At 51.9% G+C, this 23,162-nt stretch overlaps 1 protein-coding gene across 6 annotated transcripts in view; it reads left to right on the top strand.

Moving 5' to 3' along the window:
• ATP2B4 (ATPase plasma membrane Ca2+ transporting 4) overlaps nucleotides 1-23,162 on the top strand; it is a 95,199-nt gene that overhangs the window by 46,706 nt on the left and 25,331 nt on the right. For 4 of the 6 annotated variants that reach the window (XM_034667076.1, XM_002918189.4, XM_034667074.1 and 1 more), the window contains exons 3-13: nucleotides 8,510-8,707; nucleotides 9,366-9,623; nucleotides 10,308-10,433; nucleotides 10,857-10,982; nucleotides 12,104-12,139; nucleotides 13,706-13,867; nucleotides 16,597-16,811; nucleotides 17,160-17,402; nucleotides 17,957-18,198; nucleotides 21,550-21,781; nucleotides 22,732-22,911. In XM_034667076.1, the coding sequence (XP_034522967.1) occupies nucleotides 8,510-8,707; nucleotides 9,366-9,623; nucleotides 10,308-10,433; nucleotides 10,857-10,982; nucleotides 12,104-12,139; nucleotides 13,706-13,867; nucleotides 16,597-16,811; nucleotides 17,160-17,402; nucleotides 17,957-18,198; nucleotides 21,550-21,781; nucleotides 22,732-22,911 (2,018 nt within the window). The remainder of the gene's footprint in view (nucleotides 1-8,509; nucleotides 8,708-9,365; nucleotides 9,624-10,307; nucleotides 10,434-10,856; nucleotides 10,983-12,103; nucleotides 12,140-13,705; nucleotides 13,868-16,596; nucleotides 16,812-17,159; nucleotides 17,403-17,956; nucleotides 18,199-21,549; nucleotides 21,782-22,731; nucleotides 22,912-23,162) is intronic. The other 2 variants (XM_034667075.1, XM_034667073.1) reach the window with 1 other exon arrangement.

Below are 23,162 nucleotides of genomic sequence, written 5' to 3' on the forward strand. Positions count from 1 at the left end.
GTAGATTTGACAGACTATTTTAAACCCTAGCTAGGAAGGGGCCCTCTGGGACTTGGGCTTTATAGTATTTATGACAATAACGTGGTTTTATTATTCGAGATTGACACAATTGTGGAGGCAGGTAGGATTTAATTCCGCTCATCCCCCATGCCCCCTCCCAGGCCCAAAGCCTTACATGACTCACCTAAGTTCTTCTGACCGGGTAGAACGTGATGGGCTCTCTCGTGTTTTCTGCCGGGGCCCGTGACTGCCCTTCTGCCTCTTAGGCTAGAGCAGTAACACAGGGAATCTCAGAAGCAGAGGTGATTTAAAATGTGTTTTCTCTTTCAGTGCCTGATAGGATGTCTGATTGTGACCCGTGCTAATATTCATGTGTCCTTGAGCACGCATGACTAGCTGGAGCAGGAGGGGTTGCCCCGGGGCCAAGAGCTGGTCGCCGCGAGGATGCTGGGAGGCGCTGGGCTTCCACAGCATCCGTAACAACCAGACGCCAGGCTGAGTGTGTGTGCAAAAAAGGGAAGGAAAGTTAAGGAAACCAGAAGGGGTGGGAGAGACATGAAAGAGGTTACAAGCTTACGTCTCGGCGACTAAAGGCCTCAGCGTTCCTGGCTCTGTCAAACAAAAGCAGCCAGGCAGGGCCGAGGCTGTAGGTCCTGAGTGAGTGAGCTGCGTGGCCTTGGCTTTATGTAGGGAAGATCTGAGCATTTTGCACCAATGGAATCTTCTTGGTTGGCCTGCTTCTTTCTTCATTCCAATGTCTTCATCCCCCTCCTTCTGTTATCTCTTCTTTCCCCACCTGATCGCCCCAACCAATCTCTCCAACCCCCGCAAAGAGCAGAGTGTTTGGATGACACCCCCTAGAGGATAGGCTTTTACCTTCCCACTGGCTTTCTGTGGTTCAGTGAGCAGGAGAAAGCTTTGTGACTCTGGAACAGGAATCTCCGTGGCTGAGAGGGAAGGAAAAAAAGGTATTTTCCTGAGTCTCAGTCTCTCTTTGTGTGTAGGAAGAACAGACAATCCTAACGAGATTCTTTGGTCTAGATGGAAAAGTTGTATGAATTCTCCTTTCTCCATAGAACTTTTCCACATTGGTCCTCAGCTCTGCTTCCCTTTTTAGGAGGAAGAATGATGTCTTCTGAGGAGGAGCTAGGCCAACAATTAGGAGGAAGGCCTGGGCCCAGACCAGAAAGGGCAGACAAGGGAAGCCCTGATGGAATGATCCATCATTGCCTGTGGGCTTCTTTCAGAAACCTAAAGACAATTTCTGTGGATTTGGATCAAGTAGAATGTTGGTGGGAACTTCTATTTCACGTTCCCTCTGTACCCTGCGACTTCTTTTCTCCTCTGCAGAGTGAGGGTGTGACAGGGATACAGAGGGCTTCTAGTTCCTTTTCAGCCACACTCAGGTGCTGGGGACCCCATGGTGGATACGACAGGCAGAGTCCCTCCTTCCCTAGAGCTGACAAGAGGTTACACAGAAACTAAGGCAATTTCAGAAATATTGTCACAGTGCTGTGATGGGGAAGAGCTGGGTGTGATGGAAGCACACAGGATGGGGACCTAAGCTGAAGGGACTGCAGGGGAGGGGAAGGGGCTTAGAAGGTGAATATGGCCTCCTGTACATCTGATTGCCTGGAGAAGCCCTGGCCTGGCCACGTGCTATGGTAACTGCTACTGCTCGTTGCGTGTTCCTGATATAAGATGCAAACATCTTTGCCTCACAGAATTACTGAGCAGCCGCTAGGTCTGGGGAGCTGAGATGCTTTGAGGAGTAAAAAGCAGGAGGGGAAAGAGTCTGTTTTAAGACGATCCAGCCCGAATTACAATTCTGGGTCATTAACTGCAGGATTTAGGGTAATGTTTCCTGCCACCCTAAGATCTCTTGCATTCCTGTTCCCAAGCCTTGGGTCGGTGGCATGTTCTCCCAAGCATTGTCCATTTTTCTACAAGCTGGGGCATGCAGGGATGGGCTCTTCCTCCATGTGGCAGATTGAAATTTCCAGTAGCATTTTCAGTCTCGAAAAAAATTGAACACATACCCCCAACGATAAATAATAAATATTTCCCCACGGCACTACTGTATTACATTTAGTACTTCGAACACTAGTATTTTTTACATAGTAAGCTAGTCAAGAGATTGAAGTGGATGAAGTAATATAAAAAGTTCTGGTATTTCTCCCACATTCTGGCAGATGGATGCATGCGCCCTACTTAGAGACCACTGCTTTAGAGAATGCTAGTGTTGGGGGGGAGTAAAGAACCAGGCGAGCGAATATGGGATGGGAGGGATGTGAGAGGAAGATGGCAACTGGCTTCTTTGACATTTTCCTCCCTGTCTTTAGAGCGTTTGGTGTGTTTTAGAATATCTGTATTTAGGAGCGCGTCAATTCCAGAATAGAAGCAGAGCCAAGCTCCTTCTGTTTCCTCCAGCCCTCTGCCCTGTAGCCATCGCCTTGAACTCTTGCCCCAGCTCTACTCACGATGCGAAGTAAATGATCCGAAAAGCAGCGTATATGGGCCTGGCTGCAGAGGCCAGCAGTCTGGCCTGGTCTGCCCACCACGCTTGGGACAGATCTATTAACACTACTTTAAGATGTGAGAGAGACTCAAGCCAGAAGAATATCTTGGCGGGAAGGGAGAGAGTGGAGGTGGGCAGACCAGCTCCAACAGCCGGAAAGCAGCTATGCTGTGATGTGAGTAGTTGAGACAGGTCCAGTAGCTTCATAAAAGAAATACTTACTACTTTACAGAGGGGTGGGAGGGCTTCCTACCAAACCCACGGGAAGCAGCATCAACAGCTGGAAGGAGGAGGGTAGGTGATGGAGAAAGAAGAGAGTGCAAGTGCCCTCCCTCTGTTCCTCCTCCCCCTGCAGGGAATTCCACGTTGCATCCTGGGAGTTCCCTGTCTGATTTGAGTTATGTGCCGAGGGCTGAATGAGGCCAACAGTGTGTGATAGCTCTGGACCTTCTCTTCCCAGCCTAACCCCAGGCTCTGCAAAATCTATTCTGCCCCTCCTTACCCAGAGCAGGGCTTCTGGGCTAGCTGGCATAATGCTGCCAGGCAGGGGCCAGAGAAGTCTTGATGGGGAGAGGGGATAAGTTTCCCTGGGCCTGCGAACCCTCCCTGCTCCCTCCCCTTCCACCTTGCCAGGAGCCCTTTGCGCTGCATTCCTTTGGGAGCTTAGCAGAAACTCTTGCAAGTTGTGTGTTTTTTTGAACTTTCTTATTGCCTTGCCTCAACCATCAGCTGGGGCTGGGAAGAAAGATAGCACTCCCTCCTTGGCTGAGCCAGACGTTGCCTCTACCCTTGGAAGTAGGGCTTTCGCTCTTTTTATTTAGCTCCGAGGTGTGAGCTACCAGAGAGCGTGACACTGGAGGGACGCACACGCATGCAGTGTGGGAGCAGGTGGCCAAGCAGAGGGCTGCGGAGGGCAGACAAGGGAGCTTGCTTTCTCTGCGCCAGTGTGGAGGGTTCAGAAAAGGCACAGAGCGGAGGGCCAGCCAAAGGGAGACATGCTGCCTTCTGAACCGAGAATGTGGAAGAGGCCGTTCTCCCCGAAGTCCGGCACCCTCTTGCTGTGACCCGGGGGAGACGGCTTTATCTCTAGGGGCTGGAAGTCCAGCAGGCTGAGAGCGCATGTCCGAGCTGTGGGTGCGGTAAGCTGCAGATGCTGACGTAGGAGAACCCCTCTGCCTCCTCAAAAAGTGGCATTCGGTTAAAGCCTGTGGTCCCTGTACCGATTTTAAGCTCCTCCTCCCCTTAGCCCCCAATCCAAGGTGTTTAAGGTAGGACTTGAAAGGTATTCTTTCTTTCTTTGGACTTGAAAGGTATTCCGACGTCTGTTCTCATATACCAAAGTGGACTGCCTTCGAATCAACCCAGAGAAACTCCTCCCTTGTACTGTCTGTGTGGGAGAAGATCCTGCTGTCTCTTTGGCAAGGTATCATCACTCAGACAGCTGGGAAGTCCCTCATGATGTCTAACCTCACCCCACCCTCTCTGGGGCTGAGCTGGTTCTCATAAGGGGTGCCTCTGCCAACGGTCCTGGGGAGGCTGGCCGTGGCCCTGCCCTGCTGGAGCCAGGCCACAGAGGGCTGGGCCTCAGCCTCTCCTCCCAAGTGCTGGTTCCCTGCACAGGCTCCCAGCAGACACAGATTTTCCACTGCTGCCTGTTCCATCTCCTGCCAACCTGGGCAGGGGCCATGTAACTCCCCAGCATGGGGTGGGGGCGATGACTTCACAGCCTGACATTCTTGTCGCCTCTCCCAGCTCATGTGTTCAGTCTGGTTCTTAGGGCCAAAAGTACTCCTGATTTGGGTGGGGCTTTTTCTCTCATGTTCTTGGGGACAAAGATTCCTTTCGTTGTTGTTTTTTTTTTTAAATGTATTTCTAAGGGAAATCCTTTTCCTGTGTTTCCAGCATTCTCTCCCTGCCAAGTGTTCCTTCCCCTCTCCAGGAAGCTGTATGAGTATTTGAGAAGCAATGGCAGAAATCAGGGACTAATACCCTCTCCTTGGCTAGACGAGTATTTCTGTGAAATTACAGCTGCAGAGAGCAGGGCCTGAGAGCCTCTGGGGGCAGGAAGAATGGAATGGAAAGCCCAAAATTGGGGATTGGCTGAGCTCCCGGTCCCCGCATGGCTTTCCCGTGTCCTGCCACATGTCAGAGCGAGGATTCCCAAGGCTACTAGGCTCACAGCCCTCACCGGCCCCTCCCTGCCCCAGGGCACAGTGGGAACTGGGACAGCCACTTGCCATCTTAAGGTAGCCAGTGCAAGAGCTGCGGGTCGCTTAAGGTGGAGCAGACAGAGGAGAGGAAATGGCAAAAAGGAAGTAAGTGTGTGACTCTGAGAGCATCCAGGCAGGAGCAAGGCCTGACCTCTTTTGTTTTCCTTAATGGGTCTTGTTTGGTTTGCTTGGGTCCAAAAAGGCCATCATGGTCCTTTTATCACGTACAAGATCCATTGGCTGGACTCGGACGGGCCTGGCGTCACCATCTCTGAGACCAGGAAAAAGTCAGGACTATTTCAGCACAGGTGCGAACAGTAGGAACAGGGCCGATGGGCTTCGAGGCACAGACGAATGTGGTACATGGGCTGCTGTGCCTGGAGGAAAGCAGGGTGACCAACCATCCTGTTGGCCTGGGACCGGGGGGGGGGGTGTTACGGTTTCTATGGGGGCAGGAGTGCACACCGGGGCCAGTTAGTCACCCTGGATTAAAGCCTCAGGGCCGTGCAGCTGTGGCCACACCCCAGGCCCTTTGGCGTGTAGGCTGGCATCCAGCTGCTTCCCGGGGAGTGGTGTAGACTGCCGCAGACTAGCTGAGCGGTTACATAACCTCTCCGGGCCTTCGTCCGCTCCGAGGTAAAATGGGGTTCACCGTAGCTGCCACAGAGGGTTTGCGGTGTCTGAATGAGAAGACGCGAGTGTGCCTGCTGAAGCATCTGGCACATAGTAATCACTTAAATGTTAGCAACCTGATTTATTACTCATTCATTCAGTTCATTCAGCGCGTTTGTATGCGTACGATGTGCCAGGCACTGCTGTAGACCTGAGGAGCGAAGACAGAAGTCCTGCCCTTGTGGAGGGCGATAGACGAACATCCAACGTGAACACATCGTATAGCATTGAGGGAGAAGGCCTGTGGAGGGGAACAATGACACAGGATAAGGGGCTTGAGAGCCCTGGAGCGAGAAGCCATGATATGAAGTAGGATGGTCAGGGTCGGCGTCACTGAGAAGGGGACGTGTGTGCAGAGACCCCAAGGATGTACGAGAATGAGCCCTAGCCAGTGAGGAGCAAACTGAGCCAAGGGAAGGGCTCGCGCAGGGCCCTGAAATAGAAGCTTGGCTAACGCACAGCAGGGAGGCTCGCTGGGCTGGAGCTCTGTGAACAAGGAGCAAATGGTAGGAGTTAAGGGCTGGGAGGCCAGGGGCTCTTAAGGGGCCTTACAGACCATCATCATAAAGGCTTCGGGGCGCAGTTTCACTCCCAGTAAAAGCCAGCAGAGCATTCAGAGTAGGGGAGTGGCAGGGGTTGGGTTTGAAAAAGATCATTCTGGCTGCTGTGATGGGAGGAGACTGGGCACAGGACAGCAAGGGTGGGAGCAGGGTGACCAGTTAAAGGATGGTTGTCATCACCCAGGCGAGAGACAGCGCCAGCTCGGACCAGGATGGTGGCAGTGGAAAGTGACGCCTGAGTGGACCTCGGGTATTCTTCTAGATAAAGCTGCCAGGATGTGCTGGCTGAAGGGATAGAGTGAGGAGAGAGAGAGAGGAGGTGAGGGTGGTCACGGGGTATTAATCTGAGACCTGGGAGGGCAGGATGACCTCAGGGGGGCTTCTAGTCAGACCTTTGTCATCGCTGCTCTTGTTTTGGCCTCCACTGGGCTCTTGGGATGTCCCTTAAGGTGGTCTCTAATTTCTGCTGTCTGCTTCACCCTCACCTTGTTGGGGGGGAGTGGCCTCTCCTCACTGCTTCCTTGAGAAATGCCCCAGGAAGGTGAACAAATGGTCAGAATTCCTATTTCCCTCAGGCCAACCTGGCCTCCAGGACAGCAACCCCAACCTGGCTCAGCCTCACGCTCTGCGTCTGACTGCCTGGGGGTCAAGATGCCCTGCCCAGAAATGCTCCTTTCCCAGGCCCTTGCTGTCCCTTCCCACTGGGAACCTGACTTCCCAGAGCGGTGGAGACAGGGAGCCTCTGGGAAGCAGCCCAGTTTGCTTCCAGTGCTTTGTCCAAACCCCCTCCCCCGCAGAGCTCCGCTGTGCCGCTCAGCCAGAGGCCAGGGTGGTGCACCTGGGCGGCAGGACGCAGGATGAGAACATCGGCCCTGCTCCCCTGCCCGGCTCCCTGTTTTCCCTCTCCAAAGCACTGGCCGGCCAAAGTGGTCTCCATTCCCCAACCCCACAAGTGTGGATGCAAGTTCACCTCCCCCCTACTTTCCCTCCACGTAGAGTCCTGCGTCCACCCTCCCAGGCAGGTGATGGTCTTGAGTACTTTGAGTACTCCCCTGATGGTTTTGTTTTTTGGGTGGAGAAAGGGAGGCCGTCTCAGACCCTGCAAGCGATACCCCCCTGGGGGACCTATTTTCCCATTTTCAAAGACTTTTGCTGTCCAAATGTCTTCCTTAGGTCTGACCCAAATCTCTCCTCTTGCCGTGTAAGGTACCACTCTTGGGTCCTGTTGAGTGGAGATGGAGAATAGAGGTTTGTCCACATGTCACGCCCTGGTCCCCACCTGTGGAATAGCCCCTCACATGGACCCGAGTATGAAGAAGTCCTCTGGCCTCGGCATCTCCCCATTCTCCTTGCAGCGGCCCATCACCTGCTTTCCCTCATGCCCTGTGTGAGGCTTGGTGGAGTGCCCCTGTCCTCGGATCCTAACTCTCCTCTGCAATGACCTTTTTCCAAGACAAAGGTCGCCCCACCCTGCCTCTGGGGTGGGAGCCCATCGAACAGTGCTGCCGCCGGCAGCTTCAAGTGCCAAAACCCCGGCTTATTTGCTGCCGTGTGTAAACAACTTGATAAATGCCAACTGGCATTAACTGAAGTTTTAGGATTTCCCTCCTTCCCTGACAGCCCAGCAGAGGGGCCCAAATATAAGGCCCGAAATAAAGAAGGCCCTGGAAACAAGTCTGCCTGTCCCTCCCCTGTCTGGGAACATGCCTGGAATGTGCGTGCACACGCAGTACGTGTGTGTTAATGGGGAGCAAGCGGGTAACCAAGGACTGTGTACCATCTGACTTTGTGGCTTCACCTTTTTGTTCTCTTTTTATTCGACACGAATAACAGTGCTTCTCTTAATACCTAACTTAGTCTTAATAGTACTTCTCTAAATGCACAGTACTTAACAGAGTGATAGTATCTCTTAGCGCTACGTGTCTGTGTCCGTGTGTGGGTGGGTGACCGACAAGGAGGGAGTGTGTGCTGCGCGTGGACGCCCAGAGTGGGAGCCTGCAAGCCCCTCCTGTGGATCTCCTCAAGCCCCTGGAGCTTGGAATCAGGACGACTGGTTGGGCCCTGTCTGCTAGGCTCCTAGCGTGACCATGACCAGAGAGCTGCTTCTGTCCAACCTTTGTGTGTGAGCCAGTGGATGGAAGCCGACTCTGTCTTGAAATCAACAGCAGCAGATATGTGTTTAACGTGAGAGAAACGTGTTGTCGGCCCAGGAACCGTTTGAATGTTTGTGTTCTTAGCGCTGGAGCCTGCAGGCTACTGGTGAGGAGGAGGTGAGATTTCAGATCCGGGGGGCTCACCCTGGACACTAAGAGCAATGAGTGGCCCCTTGTGACCACCTTGTCCCAGTTTGCCCATTTTGAGACTGAAGGTTTCACAGCCCTCTGCGTCCTGGGCAAACTGGGGGCCTGGTCACCCTCACTGGATCTCCTGCTCGGGCAAAACAGGAAGCGGGGGGTGGTGGTGGTCTTTATTTAAAGAAGTCTTTGGACCACCTTCTTCTGTCGTTCATTTCTTCTTACCTGCTCCTCCCGCTCGTATCTCCTTTTCAGGTCTGTCTGGGAACCCTGCGGACCTGGAGAAACGTAAGCAAGTGTTTGGACAGAACTTCATCCCCCCCAAAAAGCCCAAGACCTTCTTAGAACTAGTGTGGGAAGCCCTTCAAGATGTCACACTCATCATCCTGGAGATTGCAGCCATCATCTCCCTCGTCCTGTCCTTCTACCGCCCGCCTGGGGAAGAAAATAAACGTGAGTGTCTAGAACAGCCCGGCGTGACTCTGATCCAAGTTCTTTCCACCCCCACCTTGTGGGAACCCCACCTGGTTCCAACCCCATCGTGGTTGACAGGTTGTAGCTTAAAGGTTTACTGCACTCTCCAGGGTGGGTTGTCCAAAGAAAACCAACAAGTAGCTAGTCAGCCATTCTTCAACCCATCCTGATTCCAGCGTCTTCTTCGCCTTCTCCCACCAAATCGTTAGGCAGAATATCAGAAGTGCTCTACCCCACCCGACCAACAAAACCTGCTTCTCAAAGTGCCCCCCACCAATTATCTGGCATTATGGGAAATAGCAGTGACCTAGAGCCCGGAGCAGAGGGCCTGGCCTTGTTGGGAATCATAAGTTCTATACATATGACTGGCCAGTAATTTGTACTGACATGCTTTGTGCTACTTACTCATTAACTTCTTTTGGGCTAACGTAAATACTTATATTGGCGATGACATGGTGCCCAACCCTGCTGTCCTCCAGTATCCTCAGAGGATAACTCCTCTGCCCAAGGGTTGTATTTTCTATTATTCTCTTTCCCTGACTTTACATTCCAGGGGGTTGTGGAAACACTCCTCCCATTTTTAGTGTCCGCCATTGCCCCCGGGTGACCCTTACGTTCTGTCCTTACCCTGGGCTAGAGTGTGGTCTACCTGTAAGTAGCCCAGAAGATGAAGGAGAGGCAGAAGCCGGCTGGATTGAGGGGGCAGCCATCCTGTTCTCTGTGATCATCGTGGTGCTGGTGACTGCCTTCAATGATTGGAGCAAGGAGAAGCAATTCCGGGGGCTGCAGAACCGCATTGAAAAGGAACAGAAGTTCTCCGTGATCCGAAATGGCCACATCATCCAGCTGCCTGTGGCTGAGATTGTGGTGGGTGACATCGCCCAAATCAAATACGGTGAGAGCTCATGCTTCTCGTACCTATGTCATCTTCCCAATCTGAGGGCTGGGTCCTTTGGCACAGGGGGCTGGGAATCACTGAGGACCCAGAAAGATAAGACCCCAAATGGCGTTAGCTTCTAAGTTAGTTCAAGGAGGTTGTTGAGAAGGATTCAAAGAAAGAAGAAAGTCTCCCCGAAGAATGTCACACCTGTACCCTGTGTGTCTTAGGGTTAAAAATACATAATGTTGAGGGGCGCCTGGGTGGCACAGCGGTTAAGCGTCTGCCTTCGGCTCAGGGCGTGATCCCGGCGTTATGGGATCGAGCCCCACATCAGGCTCTTCCACTGTGAGCCTGCTTCTTCCTCTCCCACTCCCCCTGCTTGTGTTCCCTCTCTCGCTGGCTGTCTCTATCTCTGTCGAATAAATTTAAAAAAAAAAAAAACTTTAAAAAAAAAATACATAATGTTGAGCCCATGGGAAGGTGTTAAGGGATCAGTCATTGTTGGAATTTATAAGGAGTCTTGTCCCAGGTTGTCAGAGATGAAGGCATCTTTCAGAGGCTCTCCAGGTACCCCCTGGGCGATTGCCCTATAGATAGGGCCCATGGGAGTGGCCCTGAGATGGGGTTGGATGGTTCCCACCCTCTGCCAAGCTCTTCCCTACCCTCTTTCCCTGTTGCCCCTTCCCCTCTGCACACTAGGTGACCTGCTGCCTGCAGATGGGATCCTGATCCAGGGGAATGATCTCAAGATTGATGAGAGCTCTCTGACTGGGGAATCAGACCATGTCAGGAAGTCCTTGGAAAGAGACCCAATGCTGCTCTCAGGTATGGCCACTGGCTGCTCCAGGCCTTGCCCTCTATTCTGGCCCTGCCCCATCTCCTTCCACTAGCTTCATTCGGGGCAAGAGCATCTTAGTGAGTTGAATACAAGGTTATCAGGCAACTGAAAAGAGGTTCTCTATGAAGCAAGTGCTGTAGGGGCCTTGATAGAGCTCTGCTGGTTAGCGGCGAGGGTGGGGGAAGGAGGCTTCCCCTAAAGCAGTTACACATTTTTTTCTCCTTACCCCCCAATTTGCTTGGTCTATTTGAAATGGGCCCAGCTCTTGACCTTTTCCTGCTATCTGCTGAGTATATCATTATCCATGGGGGAGGAAGGAAGAGGGACCGTTTTTATCTAAGTTTGTGTTCCACACCAAAGCATGGTTAGGTATAAAAAATAACACTCCTTCCATCTCCTTTCTCATATAGGGACCCATGTCATGGAAGGTTCTGGCCGGATGGTAGTGACTGCCGTGGGTATCAACTCCCAGACTGGAATCATCTTTACCCTTTTGGGAGCCAATGAGGGAGAAGAGGAGGAGAAGAAAAAAAAAGGTAAGGGCCATTTGGGATGAGACTGTGTCCCCTCCCATCCCCGTGGACAGACTAGGAAACAAGGGACAAGACCTGGCTGGAGTGCCTGGTGGGAAGAATGTGCTGGATGAAGTTGCAGATAACCAGACTTCTTGCAGAGATAAAGATGGCGAGCCTGGCTCTGATGAAAACCAAATCAGGTCACCTTTGAGCCTCGACTCCCGTGTCTGTTCGTGGGTTGTAAAGGCGTGAGATGTAAAGCTTGCCCCAAATGAGCCGGCTAGGTGCTGTGGCCGCAGCGGCCCTCTGTGCAGTCCCCCAGTGCTTGCCCCTTCCTCCCTCAAAAGTGAGGGAGGAAGCCAACCATCCAGGCTGAGGGAAGACTGCTGAAAGCCTGGGCTATCTGTGGAAGAGAGACACAGCTAGGAGAGTGGGAACACAGAGGTAATGTCTGCCCCCAAAGTCAGTCCCATCTTTGCCGTTCGCTTGCTCCTCAAGGAAGGAAAAACAAGGAAGGAAGATGACCAGGAAAAAGATACTAAGAGAACGGCACCTTTTCCCTCAGCATTCCTTCTTTCCTTGGAGAAGAGAAGGATTTCTGTCACTTGGCTGGAGGACCATCTCAGGCTGTTTCGTGGAGGGCAGTTTATCGGAAGGAAACAAAACCCATTCCCTCGGGAACTAGACTATAGGTTTTTGCAGCTGCCTGCAGATGAGTGAGGAAGGAATTGGCCTGGTGCTGGTGAATGGACACAGAGACACCTTTCAGAGTCTTTGCTGTCAGGCAGAACCGGTTCCAACCTCTCACTTTCTAACCCCTACCCCATTTCTGCAAGGGATGGGCCTCGAACCGGGAGCAGCCTCTCAGCAGTCTCTGTGCTCTGGGAGAAGGCGGCCCAGGTGTGGGTGTGTGCTCACCTGTGTGAGAGGTCTGGCCCGCATCCCGGGGAGTCCTGCGCGCCCCGAGTGAGAGTGGATGTGAGCAGAGACGTGAACTTCCTTTACATTCCCTTCCCCCCGCCACTCCACCCCTTTTTGCTGTGGCCCTTTTGGGCTCTGAGCAGGACCGACAGATTGGATACCTGATCTCTTAATAGACACCTTGGGTCTCCACCCCACTTTTTTCTTTCTTGTTCAAACAGGTAAAAAACAAGGAGTCCCCGAAAATCGCAACAAAGGTAACCTCTCCACCCACTCATTTACCATCTCTCCCTGCCCACACTCAAACCAGACCTTTCCAGGCCATCTGCCTTCTCCCTTTTCCTCTCCATAAATCTGTTATCTGCTGCTGGGGCCCCATGCCTCATCCTGAGGAAGGTGCAGAGATTTGGGGGTGGTCTCCGGGTCCTGATCCCCATCTAAGACGGGACAACAGCACCCCCTGCTGTTGCGTCTCACGGACCCTCCCGTCAGGGTTTCTCTTGGGGAGCACTTGGGATTGATCTGCTCTTCCCCAGGGCGCTGAACTCCCTGCTTCACCGCCCTAGGCCGGATTTAAACACCCACTGTCATCCGGTCATCCCTTTCTGGGCTAGAAGACTTCAGGGTCCCGACGGTGGAGGGAGTCGGGGTGGGCAGTCCCTGCACCCTCCTCTTGCTAGCTTCCTCATCGGTGTCCTCTTCTGGTCTGGATCCTTCTCTGCTAGTCTTCTTGGGGTGCTTGGACAGAGCCCATTCTCTGTACCTCTCCCCACCTCCTTTGTTCTCGCCGTCTGTCTTCTTCCTCCCGATCTGGTGTGTGTTTCTTTTTTGGTGGCTGTGTTTACATCCCGTCTCTGTCTTGTTTGTGAGTCTGACAACAGAGACAGTATCTCAGGAAGGGCATCCTAGGCAAAAGGGCTGAGCTCCACAGGGGTGAAGGGGGGGGGGGGGGGGGGGTGGGAACCGGCAAGAATGGCTCTCTTGAGACAGCTCCTGGAGATTTTTTCCTTTGTACCCACGTCATAGTAGTCTTTAAGAATAAAGTCATCGCATCGGAGAAGCAGGGCTCAGCAGAAATAATTCTTTAATTTTAGGTCTCTTTAATTCTTCTTTGGAAAGCAAAATGGATTTATATGTCTGTCTTTATCCCTCTTATTCCAGAGGGTCCCTCCTACCAGCTTCTTACCTCTCCCCCAAAAGACTTCACCCTGTACCTCCCCACTCTGTCCCTACCCACCTTCATCAGACAGGGGAGAAAGGGCATTTCCTTCCCCAGTCATTCAACTGATATAAGAAGGAACTGGAAAATACCCTGTTTGGGGGTCTGTGTTTCTTCCAAGACAGTCTATAGGGAGAGAGAGGTGAACCTTTTAACAGAGCAGAATAGGACCCTTCTGCTCTGGAAACATCTGCCAGCTTTCCCCGTCAGCCCCTTTCTGCACTAAAGATTGCCTATTTTAAACACTGAATTCCAGGAAGGATGGTTGTTGGTAACAGCACTTAGTGGCATGACTAATCCTCTTGCTGGAATAAACCTGGCTTGGGGCGCTGAGGTGGTGCCAGGAAGCGGCCCCAGACGAGGAAATCCATACCCTAAAAGCACTCCCGTTTCATCTCCCATTGTCAGAATATCATTCTAAAGGACCTAGCCGAGGGTAGAAGGCATGGTCCTTGCCTGGCATGGGGTGAGAGTGGCCAGAGCTGACGCTGGGCGTCCAAGGTGGATTCCAGGAAGGAGACAGAGGAGTTTTGGTTCCCACGTGCTTGCTCCTCTGTGCCGCCACCTCGCGCACTCACCTGTCCTATTTGTGTGCACACCCTAGCAAAGACCCAGGATGGAGTGGCCCTGGAAATCCAGCCACTCAACAGCCAGGAGGGGATCGACAATGAGGAAAAGGAGAAAAAGGCGGCCAAGCTGCCCAAAAAGGAGAAGTCGGTGCTGCAGGGCAAGCTGACGCGCTTGGCGGTTCAGATCGGGAAAGCCGGTGAGTAGGCAGCGCCTTCTTGTTACTGGGGCTGCTCCAGATCCTCGCCACTTCGGCCGTCTTCCTTCTGTCCCAGGTGGGCCGCCAGAAGGAAGCCGAACCTTCCCAGGGACTAGGGCAGCCTAGGTGGCTGGGCCCCTCTCTCTGCCACCCTCCAGCCACCACCTGGGCCTTTTCGGAGAAAAGTGTGCCCCTGTGCACAAGGGTTAAAGACCCCGCACTCCATCGCTTCCCTCCCAACAGGAGGGAAATAAAGAACTTGTGTCGCACAGGGGAGATTTACTTTAGCAACAAGGGGGACGCGGGCCCGCCACTCACCTGTTTCGTGTATTGGCTTGTAAATTCCTTTGGGAGCGAGAAGGCTCCTCTTCGCCCGCGGCAGTCCCCTAGCACAGGGCTAGAACCTGGCCTGGCAGAGCACAATAAACACAAAATAAGGACTAGAAGAAACGGGAAGACGGTGATTTAGAGGGGCTCTTTCCAGAGGAAAGGCACTCTTGTGTATCATGAGAGGAAGTGGCTTCTCCAGCCCCTGCCTCTGCATTCTCTCTCCACCTTCTGTCGGGGGGTGGGGGTGGGGCAGGGGTTGGGGAAGATTGCCCCTTCCATGAACACACCTCTCACAGGACCACCTTGTACCACTGTTCGATTTTCTCCTGACCCCGCCCCTCCATGGACCACAGTCCGTCTAGTCCGGTACATTCTGCATGGACACTTCACCTGGGATCTTGTTAAAGTGCAGATTCTGGTTCAGGAGGTCCGGAGCGGGGCCCGAGATGCTGCCTTTCTAACAAGCCCCCAGGTGATGCCAATGCCACTGATCCGCTAACCACATGTGGAGTGGCAGGAATCTACGCAGGGCACTACAGTAGCCACTAACCACGCGTGGCTGTTTCCCCTTAAGTGAATTACAGTTACGTACAAATAAACATTCAGTTCCTCCGTCGCATCAGCCTTGTTTTGGTTGGTCAATAACCACACGTAGTTAGCGGCTACCTTATTGGGCAGTGCAGACGGACGACGTTTGTAGCATCAAGGGAGTTCGACTGGACAGCATTTAGTCTAACGTATTCATTCGGTTCCGGACCCCAGCTGACGGTGACCACCGTGAAATCTCTTGCATATCAAGTGTACACGGAGGACATGAATTGCAGGTGTGGAATCAAGTGACTGAGCCTGGCACACAAGTGTGGAACATTAAACAGACCCCACCCAACCCCTCCTGTGGTCCTCCGACCCCCTGCCTCGTTCTTTAGGGAGTACAGGCTACCTGATGGCTGGCCGCTGGTCTCCTCTCTTGTTTCGGTTTACATTTCAAGCTGGGCCAGTAGAAAGTGAGGCAAGTCTGGTGCTTTGTACCACCCTAGCGGGGAGCGCTTCCTTGAATTTTGGACCCTAGGCACCTTGTTTGCCTCACCTTAGCCCTGACCCTGCTGAAGCAAAATGCAGAAGAATATGCTTTTATTGATATAATCACCTCTAGCCTTGCTCGGATTCTCTTGCATCATGAGCCCAGGAAAAGCAAAGACCCACAGTAGACTATGGTCTGAAGCAAAGCTTCAGATATTGAGCCACAGATCGGGACAGTACGCCCAGATACTGACCCCCTCAGCCTTCGGGGTGGCCAGGCAGCCCCCAGGGCGGTTGGAGCCCCTAAGCCAGTTGCTTTCTGACCTTGAAAAAAATTCTTCCATTCACATCAGTGTGTTGGATGACTAGCTTGTCCCAGCTTGCTTGGGACTCTCTTGATTTTACTGCTGAGAGTCCCACATCCCAGGAAGCTGCTCAGTCTCAGGCAAACCAGAAGAGCTGGTCCCCCAGCCAGCGTGCCGTTCCCAGGAAACCCTCTGTGGGAGGGTGGGTGTAGGGACGGGTGAACAGGCGATGGGGATTAAATAGGACACTCACCACGATGTAAATAAATAAATAAACAAAGAAGATTTTTTAAAATTTAAATCATTATTGTGTTTTGATCTTCCTTAAAAAAAAAACTCTTTGTGCCTCAATTTCCTCATGAAAGGGGATGATAATACTAACTTATCTCACAGGGATCTTGTGAGGATTAAATGAGTTCGTATATGTGAAGTGCTTGCCTGGCCTCTATAGTAAGCACTATAGAAATATTTCGCTTATTATAAACATAAATTACTGTCATCTTCTGTCTATGCCATGTCAAGAGAAAGGTCAGGAAGCACCGTTCTAAAGGTTAGCCATGTAGGTGACAGGCCAACACCATAGTGGTGTCTCTGTCAGCAAGTTGGGTGAGTTACCTGACATTCCGCAGCTGCGAGGGGAGAAGCCCAAATTGATAAATTCCTAGGAAATAGGCACATACAGTCACTACATTATGAATTGTGGAAAGATTGTAGGTCTGAGAATCATAAAATGCTGTTTTAAAAAACTAGACCAACTCCTTATTTATGAATGAGGAAACAGGCCCAGAGAGAGGCAAGGACTAGTCCAAAGCCACGAGTTGAGTTCACGCCATGCTGAGACTAGAACCTTTGTCTAGAAGACAAAACTAGCATCTTTCCACGCTGCCGAGAATGGCTCTCTCCCCCACATGATAACGTACGTGCCACCGAGAACGGTTCGGGGATTTGGGTATGACTCCCGGAGACAGTGGTTTGAAACCTGGGGAGCAAAGGCTCCAACTTACGCCAACCCTTCCGGCGAGGGCCCCGGGGACAGCCCCGGGCGCGGGCTCACGGGCCTCGTTTCCCGGACAGGTCTCATCATGTCGGCCATCACGGTTCTCATCCTGATCCTGTACTTTGTGATCGACAACTTCGTGATCCACCGCAGGCCGTGGCTGTCCGAGTGCACGCCCATCTACATCCAGTACTTCGTCAAGTTCTTCATTATCGGCATCACCGTGCTGGTGGTGGCCGTGCCGGAGGGGCTGCCGCTGGCTGTCACCATCTCACTGGCCTACTCTGTGAAGGTGAGACTGGAACAGGGCCATCTCTTCTTTTAGGGCAGAGAGGGGCAGGGAGGGGAGGGTGCCACGCGGCCTCCGGTGAGAGGAGAGGCCGTCCTAGCTCCACGACCTCCGGTGGCACCTCACCAGAGCAGGAGCTGGCACCGCTCAGAGACGAAAGGAGCCTCCTAACCGGCAGCATGCAGGTTGAGGTGACCCAGTAGACTCTGAAGAGGAGTCCCAAGGATCGTCTCCCGCATTTCTGTGCGGACAAGAACACGAGACGCGGAGACATGTTGGCTAAAAAACAGCCTCTCACCTATATCCGGCGAGCTCCGTCCCCTCTCAAGTCTGTTCTCATCTCCTTTGTAGAAAATGATGAAAGACAATAACTTGGTGCGACACCTGGATGCTTGTGAGACGATGGGCAACGCCACAGCCATCTGCTCTGATAAGACCGGCACGTTGACCATGAACCGCATGACTGTGGTCCAGGCGTATATTGGAGACACCCATTACCATCAGATCCCAAGCCCCGATGCCCTTGTGCCCAAGGTCCTGGACCTTATCGTCAATGGCATTTCTATCAACAGTGCCTATACCTCCAAGATTCTGGTAAGATCTTCCTTTGCCTGGACTCTTAGAGCGGGTGGTTGGAGGGGACCATTAATTTTCTCCGGACAGAGAAATTTCCTCTTATTTATTCTGCCTGAGTTGCCACCCCACGGTCCCACTTCCTACTCCTCAGCGAACATGTTTGGGGTGACCAGGGATTGATCCGTGAGAGTAGAGTTGGGGGTGGGAGGCAGGTAGAAATCCAGGTCTCTGAAACGCCCGCCAATCACCCTATCATGGCAGTATCTCTAGGAGAGATGAGTTTATCAGGGGTAAATTACATACTTTCTAGAAACTAAGAGAGGGGTTTCGAATATGAGATATGAGAGAGGGTGAGATACAGCACCACCCCTCTCCAGGGCAGACTAGAATATCGCAAGACTGGCATGGCTTAGGGGACCACGGTGAGCACTGACCGCTGTCTGCTTACCCTTGAAAAAAGACAAACGCTATCTTCCCGCATGGGCTCTGGGTACATACGTGAACATTTCATCAGGGGGTTCTCTCCCAGGTCGGGGCATGTTCCTCAACAACACATGCAATTTTTCTCTCAGCCTCCGGAGAAGGAGGGAGGTCTCCCGCGGCAAGTGGGCAACAAGACCGAGTGTGCTCTGCTGGGCTTTGTCACGGACCTGAAGCAGGATTACCACGCCGTGCGCAACGAGGTGCCGGAGGAGAAGCTCTACAAGGTGTACACGTTCAACTCCGTGCGCAAGTCCATGAGCACGGTCATCGAGAAGCCCAGTGGTGGCTACCGCATGTACAGCAAGGGCGCGTCTGAGATCATCTTGCGCAAGTGAGCACCCCGGCCCCCTCTCCTTCCCTTCCAGATCCTCCTGCCGGAGGGTCTGGGCGACACGCGCTCTGCTGAACCCATCAGAATGGCCAGCGAGCCCCCCTTCCAGGTGGTGACACCGTCACTAACAGCTGAGCACGTGTTCAGGCCGAGGGTTGTGTGCGAGGGCCTCAGGTGGCCCATTCTGCTTCATCGCAGCGCGGTCGAGGCTATTGTCATCCCCGTTTTACAGATGAGAAAGCAGAGGTACAGGAAGTGACATAACTTGCTCAGGGTGCTTCCATTCGTAGTGGCACAGCCAGGATTCAGACCTCCACAATCCCAGCTTTCTCTGATCTTCTCATGTGAACCCCAAGGAATACCCGCGGGGTTACTATGATTGGATGGTTCTGTGCACACTGGCGCGCCTTGGACCTGTGAGGTCGCTTCTAGACTGCCACAATGAAGCGAGGCAGATGAGTCTTATGGGTTCCCCAGTGCATAGAAAACTCCTAGTTTTACTGGACTATAGTCTGGTAAGTGTGCAATAGCCTTTTGTATGAAAAGACAACATACATACTGGACTTTGAAAATACTTTGTTGCTAAAAAATGCTCGCCCTCATCTGAGCTTTAGCGATCATCATCTTTTTGCTGATGGAGGGTCTTGCCTCTGTGCCGCTGGCTGATCAGGGCGGTGGGTGCTGAAGGACGGGAGGCTGCGGCAGTTTCTTAAAATAAGACAATGAAGTGCATCGCCTTGATTGACTCTTTTCATGAACGATTTCTCTGTAGCATGCGACGCTATTTGATAGCATTTTACCCACAGTAATACTTCTTTCAAAATGGGAGTCGTTTCCCCTCAACCCCTGCTGCTGCTTTATCAGCTGACTTTATGCACGAGTCTAACTCCTCTCTTGTCGTTTCAACGGTCTTCACAGCATCTTCCTCAAGAGTAGATTCCATTTCAAGAAACCATTTTCTTTGCTCATCTGCAAGAAGCAACACTTCATCTGTTCAAGTTTGATCACGAGATCGCAGCCATTCAGTCCCATCTTCAGGCTCCACTGCTAATTCTAGTTCTCTCGCTCTTTCCATCACATCTGCGCTTACCGTCTCCCCTGAACTCTTGAACCGTGAGGGTCAAAGTCATCCAGGAGGGCTGGAATCAGCTTCTTCCAAACTGCTGTTAGTGTTGATATTTTGGCCTAAATCATGAGTGTTCTTTATGGCATTTAGGCTGGCAAATCCTTCCCAGAAGGTTTTCAATTTGCTTTGCCCAGATCACCAGAGGACTCTATCTCTGGCAGCTATAGCCTTACAAAATGCATTCCTTAAATAATAAGTCTTGTAAGTAGAAGTGACTCCTTAATGCACGGACTGCAGACTGGGTGTTGTGCTAGCCGGCATGAAAACATTAATCTCATTGGGCATCTCCATCGGAGCTCCTGGGCGACCAAGTGCATTGTCAGTGAGCAGTCCTGTGTTGAAAGGAATCTTTTTCTGAGCAGTAGCTCTCAACGGTGGGCTTAAAATATTCTGTAAACCATGTTATAAACAGATGTGCTGTCATCCAGGCTTTGTTGTTCCATTTATAGAGCAGACAGAGTAGATTTAGCATCATTCTAAAGGGCCCTGGGATTTTCAGAATGGGAAATGAGCACCGGCTTCGGCTTAAAGTCACCAGCTACATGAGCCCCTAACAAGCAAGTCGGCCTGTCCTGTGGAACTTTGAAGCCAGGCACTGACTTCTCTGGCTGTGAGAGTCCTACATACCACCTTCCAGGCTGAGGCTGTGTGATCTACATTGGAAATCTGTGGTTCCGTGTAGCCACCTTCGTGAAGGAGCTCAGCTAGACCTTCTGGACCCTTGCTGTGGCTTCTGCAGCAGCACTTGCTGCTTCGGCTTACACTTCGATATTACGGAGGTGGTTTCTTTCCTTAAACCTCATGACCCAGCCTCTGCTCCTTCACGCTTTTGTTCTGCAGCTTCTTCCTCTCTCCCGGCCTTCATAGAATTGCAAGGGGTTAGGGCCTGGCTGTGGATGAGGCTTTGGCCTGAAGGGAATGTTGTGGCTGGTTTCATCTTCTATCCAGACCTCTCGGACTTGCTCCATATCAGCAGTAAGGCTGTTTCGTTCACAGGAGCAGCACTTTTCATTTCCTTCGAGAACTTTACCTTTGCATTCACTGCTTGGCTGTTGGGCGCAAGGGGCCTAGCTGTCAGCCTCTCTCAGCTTTCGACTTGCCTTCCTCACCAAGCTCAATCATGTCTGGCTTTTGATTTAAAGTGAGAGACATGCCAGTCTTCCTTTCACTTGAGCACTTAGAGGCCATTGTAGGGGTATTCATGGCTTAATTTCAATAGTGTTGTCTTTCAGGGGATAGGAGGCCCGGGGAGAAGAAGAGAGAAGGGGAAAGAGCCGGGCAGTGGAGCAGTCAGAAAACACACAACATTATCAATTAAGTTTGCTGTCTTATATGCATATGACTCTTGATGTCCCCAAACAATTACAATAGTAGCATCAAAGATCGATGATCACAGATCACCGTAACAAATAAAATAATAATGAAAAGGTTTAAAATATTGCAAAACTTACCAAAATCCAAAATGTGGCACAGAGACATGAAGGGAGCAAATGCTGTTAGAAAATTGGTGCCGACAGACTTGCTCGATGCAGGGTGGCCACAAACCTTCAATTTGTTAAAAAAAAAAAAAAAAGGAAGAAGAAAGAAAGAAAACAAAAACAGTATCTGCAAAGTGCAGTAAAGCAAAGTACAATGAAACGAGGTATGCCTGTATGTAAAATGCTGGGCGCATAGCAGGTACTAGAAATGTTGGTTGTATGTTCCCTTTTCCTTCTCATGCTCAGTTCTGATTATAGGAAGTTGCATAACTTCATCAAGTGGCTAGACTGTTCACGGGTCTTTAAAGGCTGACCTATGTAGGTCCAAGGCCCATAGCTGAATTAACTGGTGCCTCTGTTTGGCTGTAGCCACCTTCTTCCAATCAGCCCATTCCTGTGGAGCACACCCTATGTACCGAGTACTGTTCTAGTACTATGCCGGTACAGGGAGTTAAAAATGTCTCTCTGCCTTTGAGAAGTTCAAAAGAGCAGGTGACCCACAAATGGCCCTTGGCATCACATTCTCAGATGAATTGGAACAGATGACATGGGAGAGTCACACCCTCCGCTTACCTAGACTTTATCCACCTCCAGACCACCCCACCTTGCAAAAAGGGACTCGGCTGGACAATGGATAGAGATTTCTGGCCTTGGAACAGTGTCTGTGCGAGTAATGCGAAGTTGCCAGAATGTCTGCATGTTGGGTGGGAAGGGGGTACCACCTCCTGACCCTGTGCCTCCCCCCAGGTGTAACCGAATCCTGGACAAGAAAGGGGATGTGATGCCATTCAAGAATAAGGACCGAGATGAGATGGTGCGCACCGTCATCGAGCCCATGGCCTCGGAGGGCCTCCGAACCATCTGCATAGCTTACCGGGATTTCAGCGACGGGGAGCCCCCGTGGGACAATGAGAACGAAATCCTCACTGAGCTCACGTGTGTCGCAGTGGTGGGCATTGAGGACCCTGTGCGCCCAGAGGTGAGGCTTTGGCTTTGGCCAAAGGGTAAGAAAACATGAAGGGAAGCCTTCCAACAGCCTCTGGCCCACGAGGAAGGCGAGTGTGATGTAATGGGAAGCCATCCCAGAGTCACGGGAACTGGGGGACTGGTTCCATTTCTAGCCGTGACCTCAGGCAAGTTGCCTAACAGCTTCTCTCTTACCGGGATAGATGTTTCTGTGCTCTTACTGCGCAGAACTCCTACAGAGTGCCGAGCTGGTGGAAGCTGGCATTCTGACGGCGAATGCTATCTGAGGAGGGAGAGGCATCGGTTTTCTCGAGCTGATGATGTGGTACCTTCGAACAGCCAGGGGGCGGAGTTAACCGGGACACCAACTTTGCCTCCAGCCACCTTCTTTCAATCAATACATTCTTGCCCAGCACCCCTCAAATAGCTGAACCGTATTCTGAACACTAAGACATTGAAAAAGGCTCTGCTTATAAGAAGTTCGGACAGATGGGCTATGAGTTGGTCAAGGCCCAAGGGCATGGGAAACTACAAAGAATTGGTTGGGTGGGGTATGGGCCAGCAAGGTGGAGAACAGTAAGAACTTCTGCTAGAAAGGAAGACTGTGGCCAAATCCCAAAGAAGTGTGTGTGTGTGTGTGTGTGTGTGTGTGTGTGTGTGTGTGTGTATATATATATACCCTGCCAGGATGTCTAGATTGTAGGGAGAGCAAGCTTCACGCCTGGCTCCCGAAGCAGATTTCCTCTTCCACTCATGGTACTGGAAGGCAAATTCAAGGGTAGTATTACAGGTAGGACAGAAGTGAGGTGGCTCCAAACAGTGTAACAATGACCAGACGTAGCCATGCCTCACGGCACTGCTCCTAGGGTGCCTCTCTCCACAACGAAGGGACCCCGGATGGGGGCAGCCTAGCAGGCGTCACCGCCCCCACCTCCTCCTCTCCCCTTGCCTTACTCTTCACAGGTACCCGAAGCTATTGCCAAATGCAAACGAGCTGGCATTACTGTCAGAATGGTGACAGGTGACAACATCAACACAGCCCGAGCCATTGCCACCAAATGTGGCATTGTGACACCTGGGGATGACTTCTTGTGCTTAGAAGGCAAAGAATTCAACCGACTTATCCGCAACGAGAAGGGAGAGGTGGGTCCTAGCTGGGAAGTCCCGGGGCCTCATTTGGCACCTGGGTGGGGGGTGGGGCGGCTCTCATGTACACATCTGGGACACGCATCTGGGACTCGGGAGAAAGCGGCTGGGTTGTGTTCTGTTTGCTTTTCTGAAGATCTAATTGGTTTTACTACATGGTTTCATGACTTGAGCAGCATTCCATATAGCAAGCAGGGGGAGTCGGACCAGCAGTGCATGGTCAAATCTATTCATAGCAAACTGTTCCT

This window comes from Ailuropoda melanoleuca, chromosome 8, assembly GCF_002007445.2.
Source record: "Ailuropoda melanoleuca isolate Jingjing chromosome 8, ASM200744v2, whole genome shotgun sequence".
NCBI classification, from domain to species: domain Eukaryota; kingdom Metazoa; phylum Chordata; class Mammalia; order Carnivora; family Ursidae; genus Ailuropoda; species Ailuropoda melanoleuca.